The sequence below is a fragment of the Salarias fasciatus genome, chromosome 23 (assembly GCF_902148845.1).
Source record: "Salarias fasciatus chromosome 23, fSalaFa1.1, whole genome shotgun sequence".
Taxonomy (NCBI): Eukaryota; Metazoa; Chordata; class Actinopteri; order Blenniiformes; family Blenniidae; genus Salarias; species Salarias fasciatus.
Window position 1 is genome coordinate 4,072,178 of NC_043766.1, and position 26,236 is coordinate 4,098,413.

General features: G+C 43.9%; 2 protein-coding genes across 5 annotated transcripts; one reads left to right on the forward strand and one right to left on the reverse strand.

Annotated features, from left to right (window-relative positions):
* Nucleotides 1–150: 150 nt before the first annotated feature.
* nme7 (NME/NM23 family member 7) lies at nucleotides 151–21,250 on the reverse strand. The gene is made up of 12 exons (XM_030082641.1): nucleotides 21,170–21,250; nucleotides 17,181–17,282; nucleotides 16,711–16,877; nucleotides 16,078–16,188; nucleotides 15,468–15,518; nucleotides 15,109–15,316; nucleotides 14,905–15,010; nucleotides 10,040–10,104; nucleotides 9,098–9,166; nucleotides 8,762–8,863; nucleotides 1,141–1,248; nucleotides 151–533 (listed from the first exon to the last, which is right to left on the reverse strand). Exons 1-12 carry the CDS (start codon nucleotides 21,170–21,172, stop codon nucleotides 501–503), a joined length of 1,125 nt encoding a protein of 374 aa, XP_029938501.1. The 5' UTR covers nucleotides 21,173–21,250; the 3' UTR covers nucleotides 151–500.
* A 502-nt stretch (nucleotides 21,251–21,752) lies between these two features.
* Nucleotides 21,753–26,138, forward strand: LOC115381345 (homocysteine S-methyltransferase 1). Of its 4 annotated transcripts, XR_003930417.1 has the most exons (9): nucleotides 21,753–21,928; nucleotides 22,870–22,937; nucleotides 23,031–23,191; nucleotides 23,276–23,382; nucleotides 24,713–24,874; nucleotides 24,954–25,159; nucleotides 25,408–25,493; nucleotides 25,618–25,942; nucleotides 26,020–26,091. XR_003930417.1 is itself a non-coding variant. In XM_030082642.1 (8 exons), the coding sequence occupies exons 1-8, from the start codon at nucleotides 21,824–21,826 to the stop codon at nucleotides 26,130–26,132; spliced, it is 999 nt and encodes a 332-aa protein (XP_029938502.1). In that variant the 5' UTR covers nucleotides 21,753–21,823; the 3' UTR covers nucleotides 26,133–26,138. The 4 variants fall into 4 exon arrangements, 2 of the variants coding, with proteins under 2 accessions (XP_029938502.1, XP_029938503.1); XR_003930416.1 differs by having other exon boundaries at nucleotides 25,408–25,942; XM_030082642.1 differs by lacking the exon at nucleotides 25,408–25,493 and having other exon boundaries at nucleotides 25,866–25,942; nucleotides 26,020–26,138.
* Nucleotides 26,139–26,236: the final 98 nt, after the last annotated feature.

Below are 26,236 nucleotides of genomic sequence, written 5' to 3' on the forward strand. Positions count from 1 at the left end.
TTTTAGCTGTTTAGAGTTGGTTTGATGACATTTCTGTTTGATACTCTTACATCTGTTCATTCTTAATTCATTAGTGTAGCGCTTTGTGGGTCCAGCCTAGAAGACTGTCACCTCCATGGAAACAGTGGCAACTCAGTGCTTTGAAATCTGTTTTTGCTGGAGACATCACGTGACGTGATGCAACTTACTATTGAATGTTTTAGCCATGTTCATGGTGGAAGAATTTTATATTTATGCAGTTGTACATTTTTTTTTCAAAGTGTAATGTTTGAATTCAATACCAAAGTCGCTGGTCAAAAAGTTAGAGAACATCAGAGGCAATGCAGTATCCCGTTGTAATGACATGTTTAGTTGGTGTGAAAAATACTTAATTCAATGTTGAAGATCAAAACACTTGTCAGGAGTCTGCTCTTGTCACTTTATTTAATCTGCAAAAGGCTGAAACAATAAACATGAAAATGAGACAACTGTCAAGTCTTTGTATGTGCGCTGTCAACTTCTCATCCGTCCAAGATCTTGAAGAAATACTGCACCTGGAAGTAGAAAAGCAAAATCAACACTCGGTTTATTAACAGGACTTTATAAAATCTGACATCTGCCTCTGTTTGGCGAGAGAGTAAACTGTCACTCTCTCTCTCTTTTAAAAAGTTATTTAGTAGGCTGATATCACGATCAAAAAGTTCACACAGTAAATCCTCCTCTGCTCAAGCCTCATTCTTGGCCACCGTGTTCCAGTCAGTCTTGGGAAAATGGCAGCTCAGTCAGTCACAGGCTAATGTTTAACAAGGAGGCATTTGTCCAGGGGCTGGAGATCAGGAGTTTTCCTGAACAATGACGCTCGATGGGTCAGACCCACTCCCTGGAAAACAATGGTTTTGTTTCAAATTCCTCCTGCCACTCTTGTTCTCTTCAAACCCAGTGTGATCTAAGGCGGCCCCGGCCTACAGAGCGGAGTCATGAGACCGGGTAAAGATGCCGCTACGCAACACTCCGCCGCCGCCGTTTCTTTCTTCTTTTGTTCTTGGCTGAACGCAAGGTAGTTATTTATGCATGGGGCCCTAAGACAATGAGGAAACCTGTTTGCAGGATGAGAGGAGCCACACAGTTGAAATCATGTTTGTGTGTGTGTGCGTCGCCCACCTCCAGGACGCCGTCCTCGGGGAGGTCTGTGCAGTGGACGGCGTTTTTCACTTTGGTGCTGCCGTAGAGCGCGCGCAGCGTGGCGGGACGGAGGTGCCGCGCGATGTCCTGTTGAAGGGAAACACTGAGGCGTTAGATCCTCGCCGGCAAAAAACACGGACGTGTTGTCCGGTCAGCCATCAGCTGTGGAGCTTTAAACCGCACGTATCGGAGCGGAGATTGGGGGGCGGGGGGTAAGCGAACATCCTGTTCTGCTGTGTCTTTCTCAGACGGAGCGATTACTCAGCAAACCAACATGTGACCCTGTGGAGGAAGTAACACAACGCTGGTACTGTAGGGAGAGAAACATTATTACTACTGCAGATTCACTCTTTGACATTCGATGTTTGATTTTAGATGGGCCAAAGGACACATTTTCCACTTCACGCTGTGATGGTTTAAATCACAATGACTTCAGAATGAAGCAGAAGCCGACAAAGAGACCAAACTATCTGGAGATTGATTTCCTCCCAAACTCGGTAAAAAAGGCTTTATTTGCTTTGTCCATCACAGTGAGAACACCTAGTCACTGGTTAACCTAATAAATATTTGCTTTCATTGTGTGAGGAGAACCGGAGAGCTTTCTGTGTTTGAATTTGCACTAATAGGTGCTTGAATATTGGGAAGAAAAAAAAAAAAAAACAAGTCATTGAGAGTTTGGCAAACACTTGCACGTTTCCTTTTGTGAATTAAAGTCTGGCAAAAGTCCATATACTATGGACTTTTTTACCTTCTGCAAACATGCTGTCGGCCTGCTGATTTCTTCTACCGATTACTTTCAAGTGCTACTTAAGATATTGGTGCTTTTCAGCTGGTTTAGTTGGAGCAGTAAAGCTGACAGAAGGGAAATATTAGAGTCCTATAATGGAAGCGTTGGAGAAGATTTTGAACCAAAACTTGCTTCATCCTGGTGTCAGTGGCTGCAAACCGCATTTAACATTTAAAAAAGAAGTAAATTTCTATTTAAACTTAATACAGCTGAAAAAAGCAGTTCTATTTATGTTAAGAGATATACTATTTAAAAAAAAACCTAACTATTTAAATCCAGTTTCTTTATGTTTGTGTTTTCATCAGTACTAACATTACTTTTTTTTTGTTTTAATGTGGTATTGTTCATGTACAGCGCGTGGCTGGCTTGCAGAGGCGGTCTTGTTTTGTTAGAACATCACGCTCCCAAGGTCAAAGCCGGGCTCTGGTGCCCTCCGTGTATCCAGGAAATTTCACCCTCCCACAGGAGCTGCCCCACCATGAAGGAGGGGCGGCATGTGAATAATTCAGTCGCCAAGACGACTGTTTACTCCGGAGCTGCACGAGTGTTGAGTAACCTGTGGTAATGCCGGGACAGGCTGGGAAAGGCTAATTGTGCGACGGCGATGTTTACAACGAGGGGGGGAAAAAACGTGCACGTTTGTTTCTCCTCAGATGGGATCGCAGGCGAATGCTTCCTCGGACGAGCTGTTTATCCTCCGGTGGTTTATGAGCCTGCACACAAAGGGCAGGAACAGGTCTGAGGGTCATAAATCTGATTAGAGCCCTCCTCAAAGCTCTTCATTGTCTTATAAAACAAAAATCCATGTCTCACGCCTTCTTGTTGATACAACTACAATACAGGACTGCAGGAAAAGGCTGAGTGATCGAGGGCCACAGGAACTGCAGGAGCTTTGTAAAATGTGGTGTTTTATCCCCGTCTTCACAGAACCACCGGCGTTTTGAGATTGTACTGCTCCTAATTCTTTCAGCAGCATTAGAACAGCTTACATACATGTGGAGCACTATTTACAAACTGAGCTGTGACTGTCCACATTATGCAAATTACAATCGCTCAATGCTAATGGTGTGCCGTGTTTCAGACTGATTATGTTCTGACTGCTCAAGTCGGGGGTTATGTTTTCTGAAAAAAAAAGGCTGATATAGTTTGAGTTGGACAACGCTTTCGTCCTTGCAGTCTGTAGAAGCACTGTGCTGTAAAATAAAAGAACTCAGAAGCGGTCCTACAAAGCGTCTAGTGAGGGTTTGATGCCTTTGTGTTGGTCGCAGACTCCGTCACTGTGACTTCAGTGACTGGTCAGTGTGGAAAGGAACTGGGAAATTCCCACTAGGAGTTGTGTAAAGTCTGTGCAAAAAGTATTTCATAATAAACCAGTGTGATTACAGTTAAAGTAAAATTATTCAACAAGGTCTTCTATGTAGTTGGCTAGCTACAAAAAACACGTGTTTTAAAGTGAAGAACCGATGTTTAGCAACAGCGTTCGCTTTACAAGCATGATTCCAGCTGCAAAAATTCACCAAAAACACTGAAGAAGTCATTCACAAACGCCTTAATCGAGTTATTTTTAACTGTGATGACTCAAAGCCATTATTTGGCGAGCTCACATAACTGGAAGCATCAATTAGGTTTAATCAAGAGGGAGGAGGATGAAAGAAAGTAACTGTGGCAGCTCTCCTGATACAGCCAGTCACTGCAATTTCAGTTCTTACTATGAGAGGAAGCAAAGTACCAGGTCCAGCGCGGAAGGCTGGCAGCAGCCCGATCCTGTGTCCCGTGCCACATGAGACTGAAGCCAGAAACGGCAAAGGGGAAATTAGGGGGGGAGATTTACTTAGCGATAAAAGAATTCCTTGCAAAGCGCTGCTCTCTGGTAATTACATTAGCTACCCATGAGTGACCTGCTGTCAGTGTTTAATTTGATTTTAAGGAGTCCCATAGTGTTACGGGGCCGATGTTCGTGTAATGACTGCTGGCTTTTGTGGACGATAATGGCTGGAACACAGTGACCTGCTGGCCACGTGACTGTCCAGAAATGTCTGATCCTTCACGCGCCGTTTACCCTCCCGCCCCGCCGAGGTGAGGGAGAGGCTGGGACTGTGCGTGGACGTCACGCCCCGTGTTCTCCTCCATGACCGCACTTCCGCCAAAGTCCACACGTTGAGAAAAGTGGCAATTAAAAAAATAAATAAATAAATAAACAGAGAAAGAGAATGCAATCACGTGTCAGTGATTTCAAAGAAAAGCCAGCAGTTTACACTGTGTCAATACTGCAAATGACAGAAAATAAGGTTTGTGACACTGTGTTTCAGCCTCTCCGGCTTTTTCTTTGATAGCTGTTTAAAGGTCTGGGTCGTAGTTCACTGTAGTAGCCAGACTCCTGTACTGGAGAGCGGTGCTGGATCATGTCAGGTGTCGTCTTGGTACAAAACAGACAGAGCTTTTATTGAGAGCGCCAGAGCTCAGAGACGCGTTGCTCCAAAACCTGCAAACATGGCTGAGCATCAATATTGATCCCCTCCTCTGAATCGGCCGTCTGACCTGAGTGTCTCCTGCTTTTGGCTCCGCTGGAAGTAAAATGCGTCCAGGAGACAAGAGGAATCAATTGATGCGAATCGACCGTGATGTGCGCTCACTGATAAACCGCATTCTTCACATAATCCAGCAGCGTGTTTCTGAAAATCCCAGAGTCGGGGCGATGGACTGGGCCCACCTGAACTTCACACACATTGAACGCAGAAGGCCTCCCGCGTGTTTTGACGCAAAATAATAAAATCTCACATAACAGAATATACTCATATATGAAACTGACAGGAAGCTGTGGCTGATTCGCTTCACCTTACGTAAACAAAATGCTGCAGTGGCACAGAGCGGGTGCGTAACCATAACGCACCGCTAATGTGTAGCAGATGCTCCCGTCGAGAGGACTTTAAAGGGAAGCGGAGCTCTGCGGAGGCGAGTGAAGGCCGGGTCAGGGCCGGCTCACAGAGGACCGTTGTCTCTGTCCACTCCGCTATCAGGACACATCACAAGACAGAGAGCAATCTCATGACCGAGCGACCGGCGTGCGGTGCAAGGCGGCCGGGGGCGCGGAGGTGTGATCCCGCTCGGGTCCTGATGGTAAGAGGAGCGGCCGGTTGACGGCGCCGGGCGTCCCGCCCCGCACGTTCACGTGTCGTTTCAGGATGAGAGAGGCAGCAGATTTTAATTGATTTCACTGTCAAAGTGTGAACCGAGTTTGAGGTCAGCGGCTCCAACTGTGCCATCATGTGCTCATTCACACTAGACCTGTGCTGTTTATAGATCAGTCAGCTGGGAAAAATCAATATTCTATTCTTACCACAAACAACTCGCCCTTTTCTGCGTTTTCAGATCAAAATAAAGACGCTGCTAACTCAGAATTGTTTCTGGCTTCACAACTAAGAAAAGGGACGAGGATATAGTTGTAACTCAGACTCAAACAATCGCTCTGATTTCCTTCAAGGAACAATCTGAAGTGTGATCGTATTTGCATTTCAATGACCTGTTTTGAGGAGAAAACTGAAGAAAATTCATGTTAGAGGAGCTGTTTTGTTCCTGTGACTTTCACGAACACTCGCTCTTTACAACAATTCATACACAGTCCAGCTACACTTTTGTTTTGATTTTGGACAGGTTCTGTTATTTATGGAGAGTGAACACCCGTTACATGTTCATTCCATTTCACACTTTCATTTTTCATAAATGAAATAAAATATGAAATGGGTGTGAGTGTGTGTATATTTAATAATTTAATCGATATTGATTCTCCATCGACAAATCGGTTTTCATAAAAAAGTCCCAGCTTTTATCTGCATGCTGCTGTGATTGTACAGTTCAGAGTAATGACAATAATTATCTTATCTGTCCTAATAATAACTATAATGTACATATGAATAATAAATACAAACAATAACACGTTATGACAATAAAGGTAAGTTAATTATAATGCTTTACTACTATACCTGTGAACTCATTTAATAACCATAAATCAAATAAAATACAACGAATAAGAAATGGCCACAGTAAGATAAGAATAATTTAAAGTGTTGCACTGACATTTAGTTCTGAAACACACACCTATGATTTATACTTACATTCAGTGTGTTAAGAGTCTCGCTTGAGAAACCAGTGACAGTCCAGCAACACAAAAGAGCTTCTTAATAATTTGTACTTTCTATAAAACACGTGAAACGTGTCTTCTTGACGTGAGCCGGAGCCTTTGTTGAGCAGATCCCAGCCATTCTGACCGCGTGGCTTTGTGCACTTTGAAGTTGTGGTGTTTGTGTGGGCCACTCCGTCATCCTGATAATCGGCTCAGCCTTCACACACTCACGACTCCCACATTCGGCAAGAAAATGTACCGTACTTTGTTCCTTCCCAAAACAATGCTGAGCAGAGTACGACACGGTCCGTGGACGATCATATCAGCGGGCCGGCCTCTTCCACACCGTCTCCTTCTCTGGGCTGGCCGTACGCTCCTGTGTGCTCATCTGGAAAAGCTAAACGCCGCTCCGGAGCGGCCAAACTAACGACTGGTCAGATAACACCGGGGGTCAAGGCTGCAGGCGGGAAGTTATGAACCCGCTTGACCTCCCGGTTAGTCAGTGAAGTCTTAAGTAACCAGGAGGGTTAAAGAGATCTGAGTGGAGAATGACGGCTGAGAGGAAATGACAACAACTTAAGAAATGGACTACCGTGAGTGTCACAAATTCAGAACTGCAGAGTGCATTACAGATACACCACACAGCAGCTTTTCTCAATACACATCTGTGAATGTACATATAAGACTTACATTGTGGACAGAAAAGAACAAATTATTCAAATGTGGTAGACAATCGTAAAAATCTTTACATTAATATAATCAAGGAATGGTTCACAAATACTTCTGAACGTTGAACTTCTGTACAGTTTGTACATTTTATAAAATATTCCAACTATTTAAACTTTTACTTCTCCTGCTCTGTAGAACTTTGAGATTGTTGAAAGGTAAAGTGCACTCCAAATAAAATTTATTATTATTATTATTATTATTATTATTATTATTAGTTTAGTTTCTTTTGGTTTAATAGATGGCAGTTGTACAAACACTTTGAAGGCACCGAAGAAGAGAAATGAGGTGTGGACAAAAGGAATGGGACTTCTGTGTCTATTCTATCTACAATGCATCGTTTTTAATGCAGCGGTCAGCACCGTCACCACAGCAAGCATGGACCGCCACGGCATCCCCGGTGGCGTTTGCATGTTCTCCATGTGCACGTCTAAGTTTCCCCTCGTGCTGCGTGTCTGTGTGCGTTTGTCCTGAGAGGGACTGTTAACCTGTCCAGAGCGTAGTGAGCTGCGGCTTCGCTCTGCAGCCCTGAGTTAAATAAAACAAACAGACAGGGGTGGGAGGCTGGTTGGATAATCTGAAAGGAGATACAATCTCCAGCACATTTTGTACACTGCCTGTCTGAGCCGAGCCTGGAAGGAATCGCACCAGAGGCTGATGTGAATAAGGTAACAAATAAATGAAGAGGGCGGTTGTCACGACCTCGGCGAGCCGTGCATGTAGTTACATGTGATCTGGAAATCATTGGCTAATTATCCGCCTGTTTTTCCCGCCTGGTCGCCGCCGCTCCACTAACGGTTTGACTGCGGCCCGGTGGCCTGTTGGTTAAACACCGACTGTGACAAAGCAGAAGACAGCGAGACGCAAACGCGAGCTCAACCTGCGATGTTACCACAAAGCAAGACTCACAGCTGAGTCACTGGGAACCGCCATATTTGCAGGGGGGGTGGAGGGGGCAGCGCAGGTGTGTAATAGCTCATTCTTATGGTAACCGAGCAGATCCTCATGTCATTAGGTTTCACATCACGCAGGAGCACAGCCCTGCAGCTCTGGCTCCACAGCGCTCAGCAACACACACACACACACATTCACACAGGTGTGCTTCTATGAGTTGAGGGTACGCTGACATTGAGTTAGATTAATTCCCTCATGACTTGTCCTAACCTTGACCATACATACGCGCTGCCTAACCTTCATGTCTTCCCCTTGAATTTCAATGAATAATGTTTGAACAGTCCCATGAGGAAGACCGGCACGGTCGGTCTCTCGGTTCCCACATCCAAACAGTGATACTGACATTCCTCTGAAAATTTTGTCAATAACAGTATTTTCATATTTATGATATGACTGTTAGTAATAAAAATTAATTCCAAAAGCTTTATTTTACAAGTTGCACCCGAGGATAAATCGCATCCGTCAAATCATGGTTCATAAAGTGGAAAATATCATATCTAAGTAGCACTGAGGCATTTATTTTCAGCTGCTGTGAATAATTTTCTAATTTTTAGTTTGAATTTTGTCGAGTAATATTTTCTTTTTGGCAGCCTTGCAGCAGTAACAGAGGTTTTTCTGCAGCACTGTGGAAGCACAGAGTCCCACAGTGCCATCTATTCACACCAGATGGTATGTACCAGAAGAAGCTCGTTACATATCTAGCGTCTTATTTTACCTTCTTGCCATGTTGCATGATCAGCAAAATACACAAAACACATCAAAAGGTTCAAGTCTTTCTCAAAATCTCAAACATAATCTGCATCTTAGACATACGAAAAACCAAAGCATGAACATAGTTTTGTTTTCAATGTGATTACTTCCCGAATGTACAACAAAAAATGTTGGTGAAAGCTTAACCCAGGATTGTTCCGACCCAGTGAAGCTCTTTGTTCCCCCGCAGAGGAAGCCTGTCCCACATTTCACAGTAACCACTGCCACGACAATACGAAGAAACGCACTGAGGAAATACTCACTGGGTCAGACGGCCCGCAGAACTCTCTGAAGGTCTTGGAAACGTCTGTCCCATGGATCTCTAGCACCATGCAGGGTCCAGAAGACAGTTCATTCACCATGCTCTGAAGAGAGGAAAAGTACGTGAAGAACCGAGGTACTGAAATAGATCCGCAGATAACAAAACATGCTGATAGGTGAACTTATCAACAGCCAGCTTCAAACAGAGTTTGTGATATCTTTTGTCACTTAGCCAGGGGCTTTCATCTTCAGTTTGTGTCTCGCGCAGCATTTGTTTTTGTATAATCAGAAGTAGCATTGATGCGGTGATGGCACAACAGCGCGGTGTTTACACTCACAGAGTACTCTGGCACGACGCCCTTGTACACTTCGTAGAATTCTTCAGCATTCGCCAGCTCCACGCTGAACTGAGAGACAGAAAACACTGCTTGAGGAAATCTGCAAAAATGAATTTAAAAATGTGAAACCCTAGAAATGAAAAGACAACAGGACCACAGAATGTTGCTGACTCAAACTTCACTCTTTGACCTCGTGCATGTGATCTCAGTAGGGAAAATGTAACGACTAACGGACACTGAGTCACATCATGATGCAAATCCTAATATGAGGTTTTTCACTGCATAACATGCTTTGCATGAATGATGAGTTTAGTCCTGTACCATCACACGATGGGGTCCTCACAAACGAGCAGCGAGGGTCACTGCCTGCGTCACCGACGCTGCCTTCAATCACGAGGCCGGGGAAAATCACAGGAAGCCAATGCAGCGCACGTATCATATGAGGTGTCTAGTCTCATTTCAGGTGTACAGCTGATATAGGAAAACACAATTATTGTCTAATGAACTTTTTTTTTAAAAGATAATATTGTTTACCAGTCAGCATGATGACCAATCTACATAATCAGTGAAATGAGTGCGTGTTTGCATTTTAAATAAAAAAAAAAAACACAAAAAAAACTCCTTCTTGCTTGGTGAGGCTCATTTAGGTGTTGGGGGCTGGAACCTGCTAGCTGCCTCTTAAAAAGCTTTTATTCCACTTTGATTCAAGTAGCTTGACAGCGAAGCGAGAAAGAACTGGAAAAATTGTCACCACTGATGAGTCAGACTCGCAGGATCTGGAGTGTGTGTGTGTGTGTGTGTGTGTGTGTGTGTGTGTGTGTGTGTGTGTCAGCATTACGCTGTTGAGATATGTCACAATACTTTCTGTGCCATGATTTCAGGAAGAGAAAACAGTAATAATACAGCAAAAAAAAAAAAAAATAAAAAAGAAGAAATCTTTACCATCTGTAGAGCTGAGATTTGAAATCCAGCCTCTGATATGGAGTTCAGGATCTTCCCCGTCAGTCCTGTGAACACGACAAACTGCTGCTCATATCTGGAAGGTTTTTATGAGCTTTCTTTTCAAGTTTACACACACTGAAAAGTGAGCTGTTTAGTGTTACGATAAACTCCGGAGTGCTGTCCAAATCAAATAACCTCGGCTGTAATTAGTTGAGCCGAACCTGACAAATCGGCTAAAATGACATGAAAGCCATATGAACGGCCCTGTTTCGTCAGTGCTGGGATACATGTTATCCTACAGAGCAGCGACCTCAGAGTGTCCTTTGGGGACAGTACAGTGATTGTCTTACAGATGTCCTGTCTATTAGAGGAGACATTATTTCTGTCCAGACGAGCGGGGATGCGGAGCGGCACCTCTTGTCACCGTGGCCATGCATTATTGTAAAAATGGCACAGCTGCAGGGACAAAGGTGCAAAAGTGACAGTGAAGGTCAGACTGCAGCAGACACATAATTGAACGGGGGCGCCAGCCTCGGTAATCTCGGTCTGTCATCCTGATAAAAAGCAACCCGCGTGCTCGTCAGACGGGGCGCTTTCCGCTAATTCTCGCTGCCGCCGCGTGCGATCGTGACTTTCATTTTGGACCAGGTGACGCAGCAGGCGTCTGCGGATCTCTCCGTGCCTCGGCCACAGCCTGGCAATGTTGCATTAGGTGGAGGAACCTCCTCCTGCTCCGCGCCCTCCCGAGGCAGCAGCATGCCGAGGACAGGCGCACACTCGACGCGGCTCCCCAAAGCAGCTGGTGCTGTTGCTAGGAGATACTATTCTGGGTGCCTGGCAACAGTGGCTTCTCTATTCCAGTCATGTCTGAGTGCATTTTCAGCCACAACTTCCTTTATTATGGCGGTGATTGGCTGCGTCCTGTACACGTAGCGGGCACGTAAATCAGCTTCTTAAGTGACCCTCGGGGGAAATCACAGCGAGCTATTCGGTGCGGTCTGTCTTTGAACTGACTCACGGTTCCAGGTTTGGCCTCAGCCGGGCAAACCGTTCAGACGGCCTGACTATTTATGGCTCAGACCAAATATGTCACATCACGTCCAAAGGTAAACACCGCGGGGTGACACTGAAACTGTAGCTGTACTGTGCTTTCAGGGAGTTTTTATATTCACACAACTCCACCTGTTAACCTGCAGACTACCTGCAGGCCAAGAAAACTCTGAAAAAAAAAAGAGGTACGGCATCACAGAGATGAAGATAATCGACATCGCTGAAAAGTGTTTACAACTTGAGCATCAGAAGACAAAGAGTAAACCGCCGCCTCCACTATGAAGTGTGCAGCTGACAAAGCACACAAGCCAGCGACTGAGCTGTCAGCCAAACAAATATTTGCAGTTTGAACTTGCTGGGTTGCGCCTTTTGCCAAAGCTATACAGTAGAAATACTACGATACGAACACACTTCAAAATAATCGATTGTTAAATGTGACTAAACTCACTGCTAATTTCAATTCACTGGCCTGATGTTTGACATACGATCAGAAATAGAACTTTATGCATAAAAAAGACTAGAAGAACGGCTCGCTCTTCATGCATCCACCATTCTTCTGGTTGGCTGCGAAAACCTGTATTTCAAGTTCTGCTGTTCACTCCCACTCAGTATTAAAAACTTGTAATTTGACACCAGCCTCACTACTTCGTTGGTTGCCGTGGGGCGTACAATGAAATTTATCAAGAAGTCTGAATGTTCCTCCTATTTCTGAACGTGACGTTACCGTTTGGTGACGTTTTACCTGAAAATAAGCGCCACAGGTTTTTGAGGTAGAGGTGGTGACAGAGCGTGGAGTGGATCTATAAAAGTCTGAGATCCAGACTGTGTCAGATTATCTGTAAAACTGCAGGTCTCCAGGGGGAAACCCCGCCTGAGTGGGTAGTGCCATCAAAACAACGCTGCTCGTGAACGAGATTTAAATGATCCAGGACTCTCACAGAGAAATGACGGCTGTCAGTGGCGCACAGTAAACACTACGCTACTGCATAATTAATACTGGAAGGAATTCATTGTGACAGCTGATTGCTGCCTTTACAACGCCCAGCAGGCAGTCAAAGCAAGTCCATACCCATGGGATTTTTATTATTTTTCACGCGTACGCTCTCTCTGAAAATTTTCTCATGGCAAATATCGGGAGACGTGTGGAGACAGGAGAGCTTCAGGTGTTACTAACATTAATTATGGCTCTAATCCATTTAGGTGTGGCAGGACATCATGCTGGCGAGCAGGCTGCCAGAGACCTAGCATGCACGTACGCATGCAAGCACACACACAATCATGATCCCTCTTTCAATAAATTAATATGTTTCAAGGTATCAGTTCTACAGCTCTTTGATTTTATTCCAACTCCTAATGCTCTAGAACGATTGTTGGATTTTATTCTAAGGTATTATGTGGGTGTCTGTGAATAGGAGCGGAGTCTGCAGCCCGTCAACTGTTTCAAATGAGAACTTAATTACTTTAGTGGAAATAAAATAATTGAAACTTTCAGGAGGTGGAGGCGCTAGAGGAAAGGTCAAAGGATCACTGCAGTCAGAGTGACATTTCTGTTCCTATAAATAGCAAAGATAAAAGACAGCCTGGTCCAAATCGGACACCAAACAAATGACCGCTGAGGACAAGCACTTCAAGATCTAATCAGGAGAAAGAAATGACATCCATTTCTGTGGGGCCCCGGGGAGCTTGTTTATTCTAATGTGCTGTGCCGAGGCTTACGCGTCCAGCCTCTCTTCAGTCAACAACCTTCTGTGTGCATACTTCAGTCCTGTCCTGAGAATTTCACATTTCACAGGTCAGAGCTCCAGCGGCATGCTCCACCAACAGGGATCAGGGGAGGGATTTGGAAAAATCCAAAGACAAATTTGGTTGCTATGTAGTGCTATTGTGTGACACAGGGACATTAAAAGCGGCAGGAGGGAGGCAATATGCTGGACAGTGCATAGTTGCAGACATTATCGACAGTCAAAACAAATCAGTGAACATATAAAGTACACAATAGACATGCATGATCCTGGTCTGAGTCACTGTTAAGGTGGAAAAGCTGATTTTAAAAGTATGCTTGACATATTTTTGTGTGATTTTAATGAATGTTCAATTTGAAACACATCTGTGTTTAATTTCCTGTATCAACATTATCAGAATTAACTGGAATAACTTTGTTACCAAAAGAGAGTGCGTTAACTGCAATTTCAAATCACTAAGAACACAATTTAACTATCAACTGCCTTCAAATCCTTATTTCCACTTTAATGTGATAAAAGAAAATGTCTAGATCCTTGTGAGATGTGGAGCGAACAAGAAACTCAATGATATACGTGTAAAAGGACTGAAAACTGCAGCAGGACACGGAAAAGGGCTGAGCTGGAAATTGAGGAGTGCTGTTTTCAGCCTCGACAATACACCAAACAATTAACCAAGCTGGACTCCAAGGACCGCAGCCAAGGAGGACAACACTACTGAGAGAAAGGCACACAGAGGCAGTAATATCACAGGCGCTACCCAGTCTTTCTGAGATAATGATGTATCACATATAAAACAAAAGTAGAGCTCCTGGAAATGCAAAACATCTGCTTGTTTACAGACTGTCGAGACCACCCCGTCAACTGTGCACCATGCTGCAGCATTTGAGAGTCAAACGACGATACATGAAGATCACAAAGTACTTTGCAGAGAAATGTGTGCGCTAGTGTCAGAAGATCAACTTCAAGGTGGAGATCTTGATCTCTTTGAGCAGGATGATCCAGATCTCACATCAGGCAGCACAAAAATGTTGCAAAACAAAGGCAGAACACTAAATCCTGAAAGGAATCCCGACTCATAACCTTTGGACAGAGCTGAAATCCTGCACTTAGAAAGAACTCCTGTACACTTACAAGACTTTGAAGGTATTACAGTGGAGGAGTGAATCAAGAAGCTTCAGGCAGTCGGGTGTGTGTGGCCGGTGTGGTGGTCCTTGATCTGCCTGAGTGCGGGTGGTGTGTGCATAACTCAACCGTGTTAGGTCCCACCATCATCCCCACTACTGTTCCCTCGGCTCTACGCTGTGCGTTAGCATTGATGGGAGTGCGTTGTGGTGCATTAACATATGAGAGATGTCCTCCTAAGTGAAGCAGGATGGAAGGCGTGAAAGGGCCAGACCAAAGTTGTCTGGATTTCTAAAGAGCAATGGGCATGAAAAACGACTAAGCGAGCCACACACAACATGAAGTGCTGCGGCTCATCGCGCTAAAATAAAAGTGGGGGCATTATAATATAAAGTGGCCATGTAATAAAGTCAATCGAGGCTTTCAAGTGAAGCATAAATGCTACCTTCAAAAAAATTCTCATATTTAGCAAGGAGAAATATGAGGGCCAACAAACAGGAATTACAACCAAACTGAACAGGAACTGACAAAGCTTGAGAAATCAGGAATATGCACACTGAGCGGACTGCAATCAAGGGTAATCAATGGCATTGAGGGATCATAGAAGGAGATACAAGGGTGGAACAAAAAACACTAAAGTGAACTCTGTCGATAAGAAAGAAGACATGGACTGAAACCAGATCAATCCAAAACACAGAAAACTGGAAAAGCAGAGACATGTTGAACTTGTGTCTAAGCCTACTGAAAGTTTTTACATGGTATCCCAAGAGAACGAATTAGATCTTCCTCTAAAAAATGTAATAACAAATACAGATTGATCTGGGGTTTGCTGGTATTGAATGCCTCTGCATCTTTATCTTTTCTTTTATTATGAATTGAAATTAAACCAAACTTTCAGCCAGTGCTGAAAGTTCTTAGTTTCACGGTGTGAGTATGTTATGTGGTCCTTACCTTCTGATACGGCATGAGGCTTGATAATGCAGCATGTGCAGTCTGTAAAGACGGCTGTGTTAGAGGGACAGTGGCCAATTGTGGAGGGGAAAAAAAATTCAAGCTCCTATAAGACAAACGGGGGAAAAAAAACAATACAGACTGAGCTGTGAGCATGCATTTTCACATCATTGAAGCCTGAAGAGGTTAGCTTAATCTCCTCACTCTTGCCGCTGCAGCAAGTGAATCAGAGCCATGTGCAACATTTTTGATGCCATCTGTTCCAAACTGGGCACGAATGCTGCGCGGCACCTCCCTCCGCACCACAGCACCGTCTGCAGGTCCCAAGAGCTTCCTCCAGATAGACATGGCCTCATCACCCATCAGCTCCATGGCAACCACAGGGCCAGAGGACACAAACTGCACCAGGTTACTGCAAGAAGGAGCAACGCTGACGTAAAGCTCAGGGAGGATGCCCTGAAATGTGCTCGGCTCGACATTATCAGCATCACAACATCTCGGGAGGTGGCAGACAGTTTATCAGAAATCCCAGCACCAAGTCAATCCCCGACAAAGACACTCACTTGAAGAACGGCTTTGACTGATGTTCCATGTAAAAGTCTGCTGCTTGGCTCCTGTAATGTAAGAAAACCAATCAACTGAGTTCATCAGCAGAAAAACCATCTGACATTTTCAAGTGTGCATCAGTCATCGATGTTTCAGCCTCTGAAGCGTTTCATTAAGGATAGTGTTTACAGAAACATCCATTGACTCGTACGCTAATGTAGAATTTAGCCTTCTTCAATCAATTGTAGTTGAAGAAAACACGAATAGTGCAGGACTTAAAAACTAATGAAAACTGAAACCTTTTTAAGTTTTTCAGCGTCAGTAAGTTCCTCTTCAGACTCACAGATCAAATATTTCTCACAATAAATCTGGAGTGGAGTTTGTGTTGGTAACATGATTACACCCTGAGTGGAGCACCTGATAAAACAGTTTACAGTTAATTAAAAGCCAGCGTTGTTTGCCCCTCGGTATACCATATGTTCCAAATGTGTGAGAAAGCTGAGCTGTCCCTTCTGTTTAAATTAGGATGCTGGCACCAAAAGCCACTGTCTCGCTCCTTGAAAAGAGTTTCTGTCTGACAGCACAGGGTGACGATCGCAGTGTCTGAGTAGAGAGCGCAGGTTTTACCACGACAGCTTCGTCATTTTGGCTTTGGTCACGATCAGGTTGGAGGAGTATATCAGTTCCAGGATGTCTCCGATCTTGGTGACTACATCTGGTTTTATCAGAGCCAGAGTTCTGGGAAGACAGGAGGGAGAAAACTGGACGGCATCAGATATCAGAGACAACCAGAGGTAACTGAACAAGGGCAGACATAAAGACTTAAGGGAAAAACAATGCTTTCAGGTTTGTTTGTGATATGTAGAGGGAATGAAATGAATGAAATGTTTTTCCTCCAGTCAGCTTTAATGTCTTCATGTTGCATAAAAAAAACACAAGAACTTGCATGTGTTTTTTGTGCTCCTGTGTGTGAATTACCGTCAAGCTGATGACACATGCCTTGTTAATGCAATTGCACTGGTGTGGTGGCCTCGTGGTCAGAGAAGTGACCTTATGACAGTGCGTTCACAGGTTTGACTCCCACTGCTTGCGAGTGCTGTGAGCAAGGCCACTGACGCACAACTGCTCCTCAGGTTTGCGCTGCAAAAACCCACTGTGTCTGGTATGTGGGTTTATGGCTCATCGAGAACAGAACGGATTAAAAACTCAAACAGGAGGGAAAGCAAAGTAACAATTACGGCATATTCTCAGCGATCACACCTTTCTTTCTTGCTGCCGAGTTTGTTTGCTGTGTACTGATCCCCGTACTCAATCAGATTTAGCTGTCGTGAGAAAACGTTCACTCGGTTCCCCATGAATAGGTCCTCCTGGTGGATGTTGTCGTATTTGGTCCTCCGCAAAAATACTCGCTGGTTCTTCACATCAAACTGGGAATCAGAACACACATGTCAATATATCTAATACAGAGAGGGCCCAAACTTGGTCCTCAGAGAACAGCGTCCTGTGGAGCGCTTCCAGTTGCAGCACACGTCACTGCAATGGGAGTTCATTATTGGGCTTGGTTACAAGCTTGATGAAGAGCTCAACATCATATGGAGGCATGCTGAAGCAGCGAGAGACCTAAAACATGCAGGACACATCATTCTGTACTTAATTTATCTAACAGCTTAATTTGTTTTTTTCTACAGAGGTCATACTGAGGAAGATTAATTGCTGTAGCCAGCGCTCACCATTTCCACTGAGCCATCTTTTGGGTAGAAGAACAGTTGGAAGCGCCGCAGGAGCGCTGCAGTTGGGTCGTACCACTCGGCAAGGAAAGCATAGCGATCCTCCTGAAAGAATCCAACGAAGATTTGTGCCACATAACAACCACTGAGTTTTGAAAAGGACAGTGGGATATCACAACGCTGCCTGGAGCTATGAGGCATTCAAGTTCATCTCAACTAATTATAGAGACAGAATATAAAGGATATTTATTAAAGACAGATTTAATCACGAATTACTTCATAACTATCATTAAAAGAACAACGAAAAGGCTGATTAAAATTCGCATGTGCAATTCTGATGAAATGACATCTTCAATAGTAATTTTTTTTTTCCTTCAAATGTGCCTTCATAACTTCATGTCAGCTCTGATTGTGAAATCAACATGCAGCAACTTGAAATATTCTCCAGTTAGGCAATACAGTTTAATGAATGTCAGATATGCACTTGTTTTTGTCGGAGTGGTGTCAGCTTTGCAGAGTGATGAGGTGCGGACTCAATCACGCCATACTGATTACACCTTAACTGTAAGCACAGTTGTTTTGTTGCCTCATCTAAGTAAGACTCCAGTTTCTGCAGGTTACTCCGAGGCTTCAAGAGACGCCTGAAAATCTCAGTGAATAGTTTATAGCTCGTCATAATCAACTGGCACCAGAGGAATGACTGATTCACTAGTCGGATTTACCTCAACAACTAAAAACAATTAGCTGCAGTGGACACCGGCGGTCATTTGTTTGCTCTGTTGTATCGTGGAAATATGAGTCATCACTTGGCCTCCAGCATTTTCCATGCAGATGGTCACCACAGGAGTCTTCATTTTCTCCCTCGGTACAAAGTCACACAAGTCAGGTTGACGGAGGACTCTGTCGTAACCACAGGTATGAGGATGATTGTGAAGGGCAAACTGTTCAGGATGCCTCTTTGTATATATATATATATATATATATATATATATAAAAAACACACACACATTACTTTACTTCACTACTTTAAATGCAACTAGTTGGGTAAAGAAATTCAATCGTGGTCTCGCAATAATGATCCATTATTTCATATTGCAAAAGACACATATTTACCCAACAACAAACATCAGTCAGTCAGCTCAGCATTGTGGTTATTTGTGTGGTTCCTCTGGAGCACATCTTAAAACTCACCAACATCTCAATTACACCATCTGTCCAGCAGTTTCAAGTTCCACGACTGGAATGCAACACCAGTCCTAACAAAAAAACTTTAATTTTCTGATAACACAAGCAAGTAATATAGCTTTGAAGAATTTCATGTCAAATGTGTGTTACTGAGTTCGTTACTCAGCATATCACAATTTTATTTTTCACAAATATCCAAACATCTCCCGGCCACCAAGTAAGCAACAGATGCGCATCGTGGACAGTGACATTTCTGATGCAAGGACAGGAGTGTGTGTGTGTGTGTGTGTGTGTGTGTGTGTGTGTGTGTGTGTGTGGGTGGATGTGTGTGTGGGTGTGGGTGTGCGTGCTTTGCACACTGGGTATGTATGGACCTAGATTTGGTGGCAGGGGCTTGCAGCAAAATCCCCAGGGCACGAGCCACACTGCCCACATGCCCAGTACCCCGAAACGACCACAAGGAAAACTGCCCCACGCAGGGCCACACCCCCAGCCCAGGGGGCGCCAGAGGGAGGGCACAGGGAAGACTACCCCTGGAGGAGGAGGGGAAGAAGGGGAGGGGACACCAGGCACACGCTGCCAGGCCAAGATCTGCAGGGCCCGGGTCCCACCCAGACCCAGACGGGGAGCCAGAGGCCCGAGGTCAGGGCAGTACGACCCCTCCACCTCTCCGCCCACTCTCACACGCACATGCAGTACAGACACTAGAGGTGTAACGATGTGAAAATCAGACACCACAGCCAAGGCCACCAGGGCCACCACCACCACTGCGTTACCACCAAGATGCACACACACCAGAATTACCCTTGTCAGGAACGTTGAGTTCAATTGCCTTCAGCATTGCAGTGACCTGCGATACGACTATTTCGCACAGGTATACTGCAATGGCGATGCTCAAACGATATATTGTGCAGTTGTAGTTCATATCAGGAGTCTCATCATTCAATTGTAAGTATGTGCAGTCGGGGCAACAACATGTTTGACTCAAAGACAAAGGAACCATACACAAAACTGAAACGATACAAAACTATTTATGGAAAAGGGGAATATAGTTTGAGAGAATTTTATTATAATTCACTCTCCATATTTCACACACAGTCGTATCGTAAAAGACAGTCTGTGTAACAAGTTGGTGAGTAAAGATGGCAGCCACATTAACACAAGGCTACTGGGTAAGGTGTTTCATAATTCTGCTTACTAATCTGGGTTTTCTGCTTCTGACTCCCCAGAGTGGATAAGTTTGTTCAGAAGCAAAACATTTTTAGCATTGATTAGACAAAGTTTCATTATAGAGTCATTATGCACCCTCTTGCATGTGCACAAAAGATGACCCCGACTCCCAAGGAGTCATCCAAAGAGCCAATAATAATAATAATAATAATAATAATAATAATAATAATAATAATAATAATAATAATAAGATAAATACTGAGAACAATTTCCACTTCTGGGACTTCACAATGTCACATTTGCAACAAGTATGTTTTGTCATCCATTCAGTTAATCTTCACAGAAATTATTGGATGATGATGTAAACATACAACTTGTTTTCACTCCAACAACTTGCTGCAACCAGCTGTTCAATTGTGGGTCCCAGCCTTGTGCTAGGTCTGCTAATTTCACAGAAACTATGTTACTCACAGTGGACATACTAAGAATATTTTTCTTGGAAAACTGCACCTAATGTATTTTTGTAACTTTTGCACAATATCTACAGGATACAATGAGGTTATCTACACAGTGAAGCAAATCCAAGTAAGTCAATGTGTAGTGTGTTGATAAATCAGTTGCTCTTGCATAGCTGCCCTGTGTGAAAATGTAGGTACAGTGATACCTTGTATTGTTTGTCAAGGACAGCTGACTTGAGTGAGTGTCTCTCTCTTTCTGTGTGTGCGTGTGCGTGTGCGTGTGTGTGTGTGTGCAAGACAATGTGCAGTTTTTTAGTAATAGCTATTGGGAGTTGTGGGCCGCTGACTTGTGATTTTTAACGTGTGCTGTGACCTTATGGGATTGTGTTTGAGTGTGCTGGGTCTTATCAGTTACTTGATGGTATCCCTACCTCGTTTAGTGTGCTGTTTTATCCACGACTCACATGTGCACTTTTGCACATTTAGCTCTACTGCTGTGTAGCCAGTTGTGCGCCTATCATCCCCTTACTGTTTGGGGTTAACATGTTCATAGTCCAATAAACTTTTGCTGTTTCAGGGAGCCGCCTGCCTCCTGTCCTGATTATTCTGGACACCTACCTGTCTGTATGGTGAAGGAGGGTGAAAACCACTCATAGCACCCAAATATTGAAAATTTTCCGTTACTATATTTGTCGACTCGTAGCCTTGCATTCTACCACAACAAATAAGGGCTCATGGACACGTTCATCTGTAATTCGTCATTTGATTTGGAAGCTGTTTTACAAAAAATAAAGCTCGAATATGATCATACAAATATTAATTGAGTATAGTAATGATTTAAAGACACTTTAAAATAATTATCCAGTAAAGAATGAGACTCGTTGACTAGCTTTAGTGCTCTCCTGAAACTACAGAGCTATCAAGTTTAGGTCATATTTACAGTCTATATGCTACGCACTATATGCATACTGCGACTTCAACCTTCTGTTTTCTAATATAAAATCAGTCTTGGTTAGAAACTAGCTAAAGTTAAACACACGCGTGTACAGCTATGTTACACATTAGATGCTATGCTATAGTGAAACTAACCTGCCTGGCTTATTGAAAGGGCAGGTGAAGCACGAGCTGCTGCCACACGATATTTACAACCTTAAATAGCAAACGGGGGTTCTGACTCACCATTTTCAATCAAATGAATAACTTTACAGGACCCGGAGTCGCTAGCAGCTAGCATCCACTGTTAGCCGCGCTAGGTTTCTATAGTAACTGGAGTCTCAAGCCGGGGTGCATTCAAGGACGGGCGTCATCTGGGCATCTTTTCGTTTTGCATAAATTCAACTCAAATTATAATTATACTGACGACTTTTGTACAGATGAGTTCTTACTGTAATGATAGGGACTCTAAATAGTACAGCAAAATCAACCAAAGAGCAATGCAATGACACTTATTATTTGCGCATTTCACACGAATCATAACTTAATTAATTAATTAATTAATTAATTTTATTTTATTTTTTTGCTTTTGTGTGAATTGATTCCAGGTATTTTGTTTTACGCTGATTTCACTGCAGTCTTCACAATTTAAAACTGGCCAATATTTCATGATTTCTGTTACGGTGTAGTTCAGTGTAATATGCCATCTAGTGGCGGTCCAGTGGTACTGCAGAGGCCACTCAGCGAAACAAGAAAATGTTTCCGAGTGGCCCTGAACGCACCATTTGACCCTCTTTTCACCCGGAAAAATTATGTCACGTGACAATGCCATGTGTTTAAATTCAAGCAAGCCGAAGTAGGAGTAGGAGAAGCAGTACCTAGAGGAGCAACATCCTTACAATGAGTTCTGCTTCCTGCCTGAGAGAGCGCCTACGTGAGGACCAGCCTCTGATTCTGGATGGCGGGTTAGGAACAGAGCTGGAAGCGGAAGAACCCCGAGCGGAGGTGAAATAAACAGTCACCTGTCTCACCCTGACTCCTAGGATTCACAATTCAACGCTAGTTCTCTTTTTGTATGTTCTGTGTTGTTCACGTGCCCTGCACTGCAAAGTGTGACAGGTGTTATGGGCGCTCTTTTGCTCACGTGACACTGTTATTCCAACAACAGTTGCACAATTAATTGTGATGGTATGTAAGTGCATGTCATTGAAGTTCTAAAGGAGTAAAGCACAAATCAGAGGCAGGAAACTCCATAAACGATTGGCACGCCTCAGCGTAAGCAAAACTAGTTTTAAAATCGTAAGTGCAATTCAGTTTTTTTAAGTCGCTGGTGACTGTGCTGCCACACTGATTGCAATGAGCTGGCCTTGTTGGGTTGATTATGTGCTTGTTGATCTGTCATAAAATAAAGGGCTCCTCGTTGGGCTTTTATGTTTTTTTTACAAGCCTGAAGATGGCATCAACCTTAGATTGAGGTGTGCTGGAGCAGACAGACATGCAGGACCGCATTTCTGCAATTTCACTTATATAATGCATTTCCAGTGCTTGGGCAACCCTCTAAGCATTTTACAATTGTCAATCACATTCAGCCAATTATGCACACACTCACACATCAATGGAAGCAACTGCATCCAAGGCACTCAGGCATCCGGGGAATTTGAGGTGGAGTGTCTTGCTCAAGGATACTTTGATATGTAGGTAGAGGGGAAATCAAACCTGCAACATGAGCCACAGCCGTCTCTCAGCTCTCCAGAAAATGGTTGTCTCTCTGTGTTTCTGTGTGTGGTTACACACACGCACATTCACATCAAAGGACAAATCGGTCACTGGTTAACCTTGCATGCATGTTTTTGACAGTGGGAGGAAACACACAGACATACACGGGGAGAACATGCAAACTTCACACAGACAGGCCCGGATTGTGTGTGTGTCTGTGTCAAATGTAGGGAGACATGCTGTGGAGCGCCAGGTTTCTGTTCTCGAATCCTGACCTTATAAAAGAGATGCACGACAGGTAAGCTTTTGCAAAAGATTGGATTGGACGACTTTTAAGAGAAATCAACATTATCAGTGATTGTCATTTTTTAAATGTGCTTCATATGCTCAGGTTCATCATCAGTGGAGCCGACATTATCACCACAGCCACGTACCAGGCCAGCATCCCGGGGTTTGTCAGCCACCTGGGCCTGAGCGTAGGCGATAGCAGAAAGCTGTTGATGTCTGGAGTTTATCTGGCCAAAGAGGCGGCGGAGAAGAGGTCTGACTTGAGTAAGTTCTGCCTGGAGTTTGTTTTTGATGCTCGTGTGACTGCATGCTGCAGTGCTGCTTCCCTGTGTTTGTCTGTCTTCTTAGAATGGAGAAAGTCTGCGTTCGTGGCGGGATCTGTGGGACCGTATGGCGCCCACCTGGCTAACGGCTCAGAGTACAAGGGCACGTATGCAGCGAGGTTGACTGTTGAAGTGAGTGTGAGAAATGGGCTGCCAGTACGTATACTATAACTTATAAATTGAAAACATTAAAAAGGCCGTAGCATATTTATGAAGTTTCACATAATAAAGTTTTATTTCATAGAGCTTCAGAATAATAAACGTCACAATCTCATCATCCCGTCATCTTCCCATGTTGTCCATTCATTTCTCAGTACTGCCACTGACGTTGAAGGACGCCTTTTCATACGAGCCTGCATTAGCCAGTTCTGTGTTCCATTTCAGCCTAGTCTGAATACAGTCTGCTCCTCTATGCTTTCATGTCATTTATGGATCGTTCAATGCAAACAGCCAAACTAGCTGAACTCCGTGCTAGTCCCAGATGAGTTTTTCAGTGCCGTCACAAACCTTATGACAGTAGTTCTGCTGATGGCTCATTTCTTACTCTTTCTAATGTACGTAAACCACACTGACAAGGTTTGAGACCTGCCGTGGAAATCCTGCTGAATCTATGAAGCTAATTTGAATTTTTCTTTTTTTCATAATGTTCAAAATTCAAGTCCAAAATCAGCAAAGTCCTGCAACTTCTGAGGGGAAGCAGTGAAGCCTGTGAACGGTCTGAGATGTTGTATAAAGTCCTGTGTGTCATCTCAGTCAGACAGGGGCTTTGTAGACCTCTGTGTAACTAGTGCTGCAAGTTTGAGATAACCTGTGGAGGTATGTATTCAAGCCTGCAGTTTGAAATAGCCTTCCATTCCAATACATTAGGAAACTACTGTTAAATTCCCCCCCCCCCCCCCAAAAAAAAAACAAAAACAAAAACAACAAAAAAAAAACGCCTTAGCTTCTAAGGTTTAACAAAATCACACAGGTTTAAGACTGTTTTTCCATTTATTGCTCAGAAATGAAGTGAACCTTTATCAGTTTTACACAATGTGACTGTCCCTATGTAAAAACGGTGTTTCTGGGAGTTTCTACAACTCCCAGAGCCTCCAAACAGCCGAATATCAATAATTCTGTTCAAGAAAAGACATAAACGTCAATAACCTACAATAGTTATGGAGTAAAAAGAGAAGGTATGGTAAATTATGTGTTTAACTGAAGCTTGTGCCACACATCTGCAGGATGTGTAATATCTTGAATTGATTATGTTTTTATGGATTTGTTTTAGTTTTGGACTCGGCCTCCGTTACACAGCAGCTGATTGCAGGACATCTCTATCAGACCTGGAAAAAAAAATTTCACTTGAAACACTTGTAATTCACTTCAGAATATTGCCTTCGCTTGTTACGGTGAAAGAAGGGGATTTACTGTATGCCTCTGTCACATTTTTGGTGGTAATCTGTTCCTTTCCTCTCCGAAGAGGCTGAAGGATTTTCATCGGCCGCACATCGAGTGCTTGGTAGACGCAGGAGCCGACGTTATCGCTTTCGAGACGATCCCAAGCATCAAAGAGTGCCAGGCTCTGGTGGAGGTGCTGCGAGAGTTTCCGAGCAGCGAAGCCTGGATGTCCTTCTCCTGCGGGGTAACTGCCACCGGTGAACAGCACGACCGGTTACCTGCCCGCTCTGCACTGCGTCACTCAACGGCTCTGTCGCCGCCAGGATCACAAGACGATAGCGGACGGCAGCCTGTTCACAGACGCCGTGCAGATGGCCTGCAGATCCAAGCAGCTGCTGGCCGTGGGAGTCAACTGCTGTCCTCCCGACGTGGTGGAGCCACTGCTGGACGCCGCCCAGTCGCTGCTGCCCCCAGAGATGACCTGGGTGGCGTACCCCAACAAATGGGATGCATGGGACACGAAGCTGGGGTGAGCATGACCTGCATTTTTTTGTAATCAAGGTTGTCCTGAATGTTGAAGTGTTGATACGATATAACCTATCGTACATACAGAAAACTGAAGGTTTCTGGTTTGGTTTGCTCAAGCTGCTTATTTCTCTTGTTGAAGGATAAATCACACATTTAAATCTTTGTTCAGTACTTCAAAAAAAAAGGGATCAAAATAACTTTTCTTTTAAGTTATTTACTGCTTCTTCACCCTTTTCATCTACGTTCCAGGCAAGTTCAACCCTGATGTTGTATTTCTGTTCCATTTCTGGGAAAACAAGTAGAGTCAGCCTTGAAATGTGGGCTTTTGTACGCCGGTAAGCATAATCAGGAGTAATTTGATTAAAGTGTCCACTGAGCAGGGAGGAAGTGCTCTATAGTGACAGACTTTAGAGCACAATCAAGTCATCTCTGAACGTGCTTTTCTCTCATGATTCCCAGCTGACCTTCGACACCGCAGTTACGGAGAATATGAGACGTCTTGGTTTGTTTTTGTTTTTTTAATTTTGAATTAAAAACGGAGATAAAAAACATCTGTTGCTATCAAACCTGAAGCAACATGTGCACCTGCGTCGTAAAACAAGAATATTACGTTTCTGAAGTTAATCGCAGCTCACTGAGCCTGATAGGGGCATATTTCTCTCTCGTTTTTGCTATCCTTTCAGCTTTTTTGTTTCATTTTCCAAAAGGTGGCTGTCTGGAAAGCCAGCCGCGTGGTTACCGGACTTGAGCCACAAGTGGATCAAGCAGGGTGTTGGACTGATAGGTAAAACCCCGCTGCTCTCCAAGTGTCCTTCTGCTCTGAAAAGCCTTTTCTCTGAAGAGTGTGTGTTTGTCCGACAGGTGGCTGCTGCTTCGTGCGTCCAGCTGACATTGCGTGGTTGAGGCAACACCTGAAAGGTGATGACGCGAAGTGTGAGCCAAACGATTGCCCTACAACCGAATCAACAAGTTAAAAATCTAAAAAAAAGACTTTGTATTTGAGTCGAAGATCGAAAAGGTCACATTAGGGACGGTTACATTTGAGAGACTTTGGTTTAATAATGTTCTGTTTAGGTCG

Excerpts from the sequence above, each read along its gene's own strand:
- nme7 (XM_030082641.1), bottom strand. Across the intron at positions 15,317-15,467 it reads CAGTCAAAGCCGTTCTTCAA|TAACCTGGTGCAGTTTGTGT; the intron begins GTGAGTGTCTTT and ends TCCTTCTTGCAG. Across the intron at positions 1,249-8,761 it reads TCTGCGGGCCGTCTGACCCA|GACATCGCGCGGCACCTCCG; the intron begins GTGAGTATTTCC and ends TCCCTTCAACAG.
- LOC115381345 (XM_030082642.1), top strand. The coding sequence starts at position 21,824 with ATGAGTTCTGCTTCCTGCCTGAGAGAGCGCCTACGTGAGGACCAGCCT. Across the intron at positions 23,192-23,275 it reads GGAGAAGAGGTCTGACTTGA|AATGGAGAAAGTCTGCGTTC; the intron begins GTAAGTTCTGCC and ends CTGTCTTCTTAG. Across the intron at positions 24,875-24,953 it reads GGATGTCCTTCTCCTGCGGG|GATCACAAGACGATAGCGGA; the intron begins GTAACTGCCACC and ends TGTCGCCGCCAG.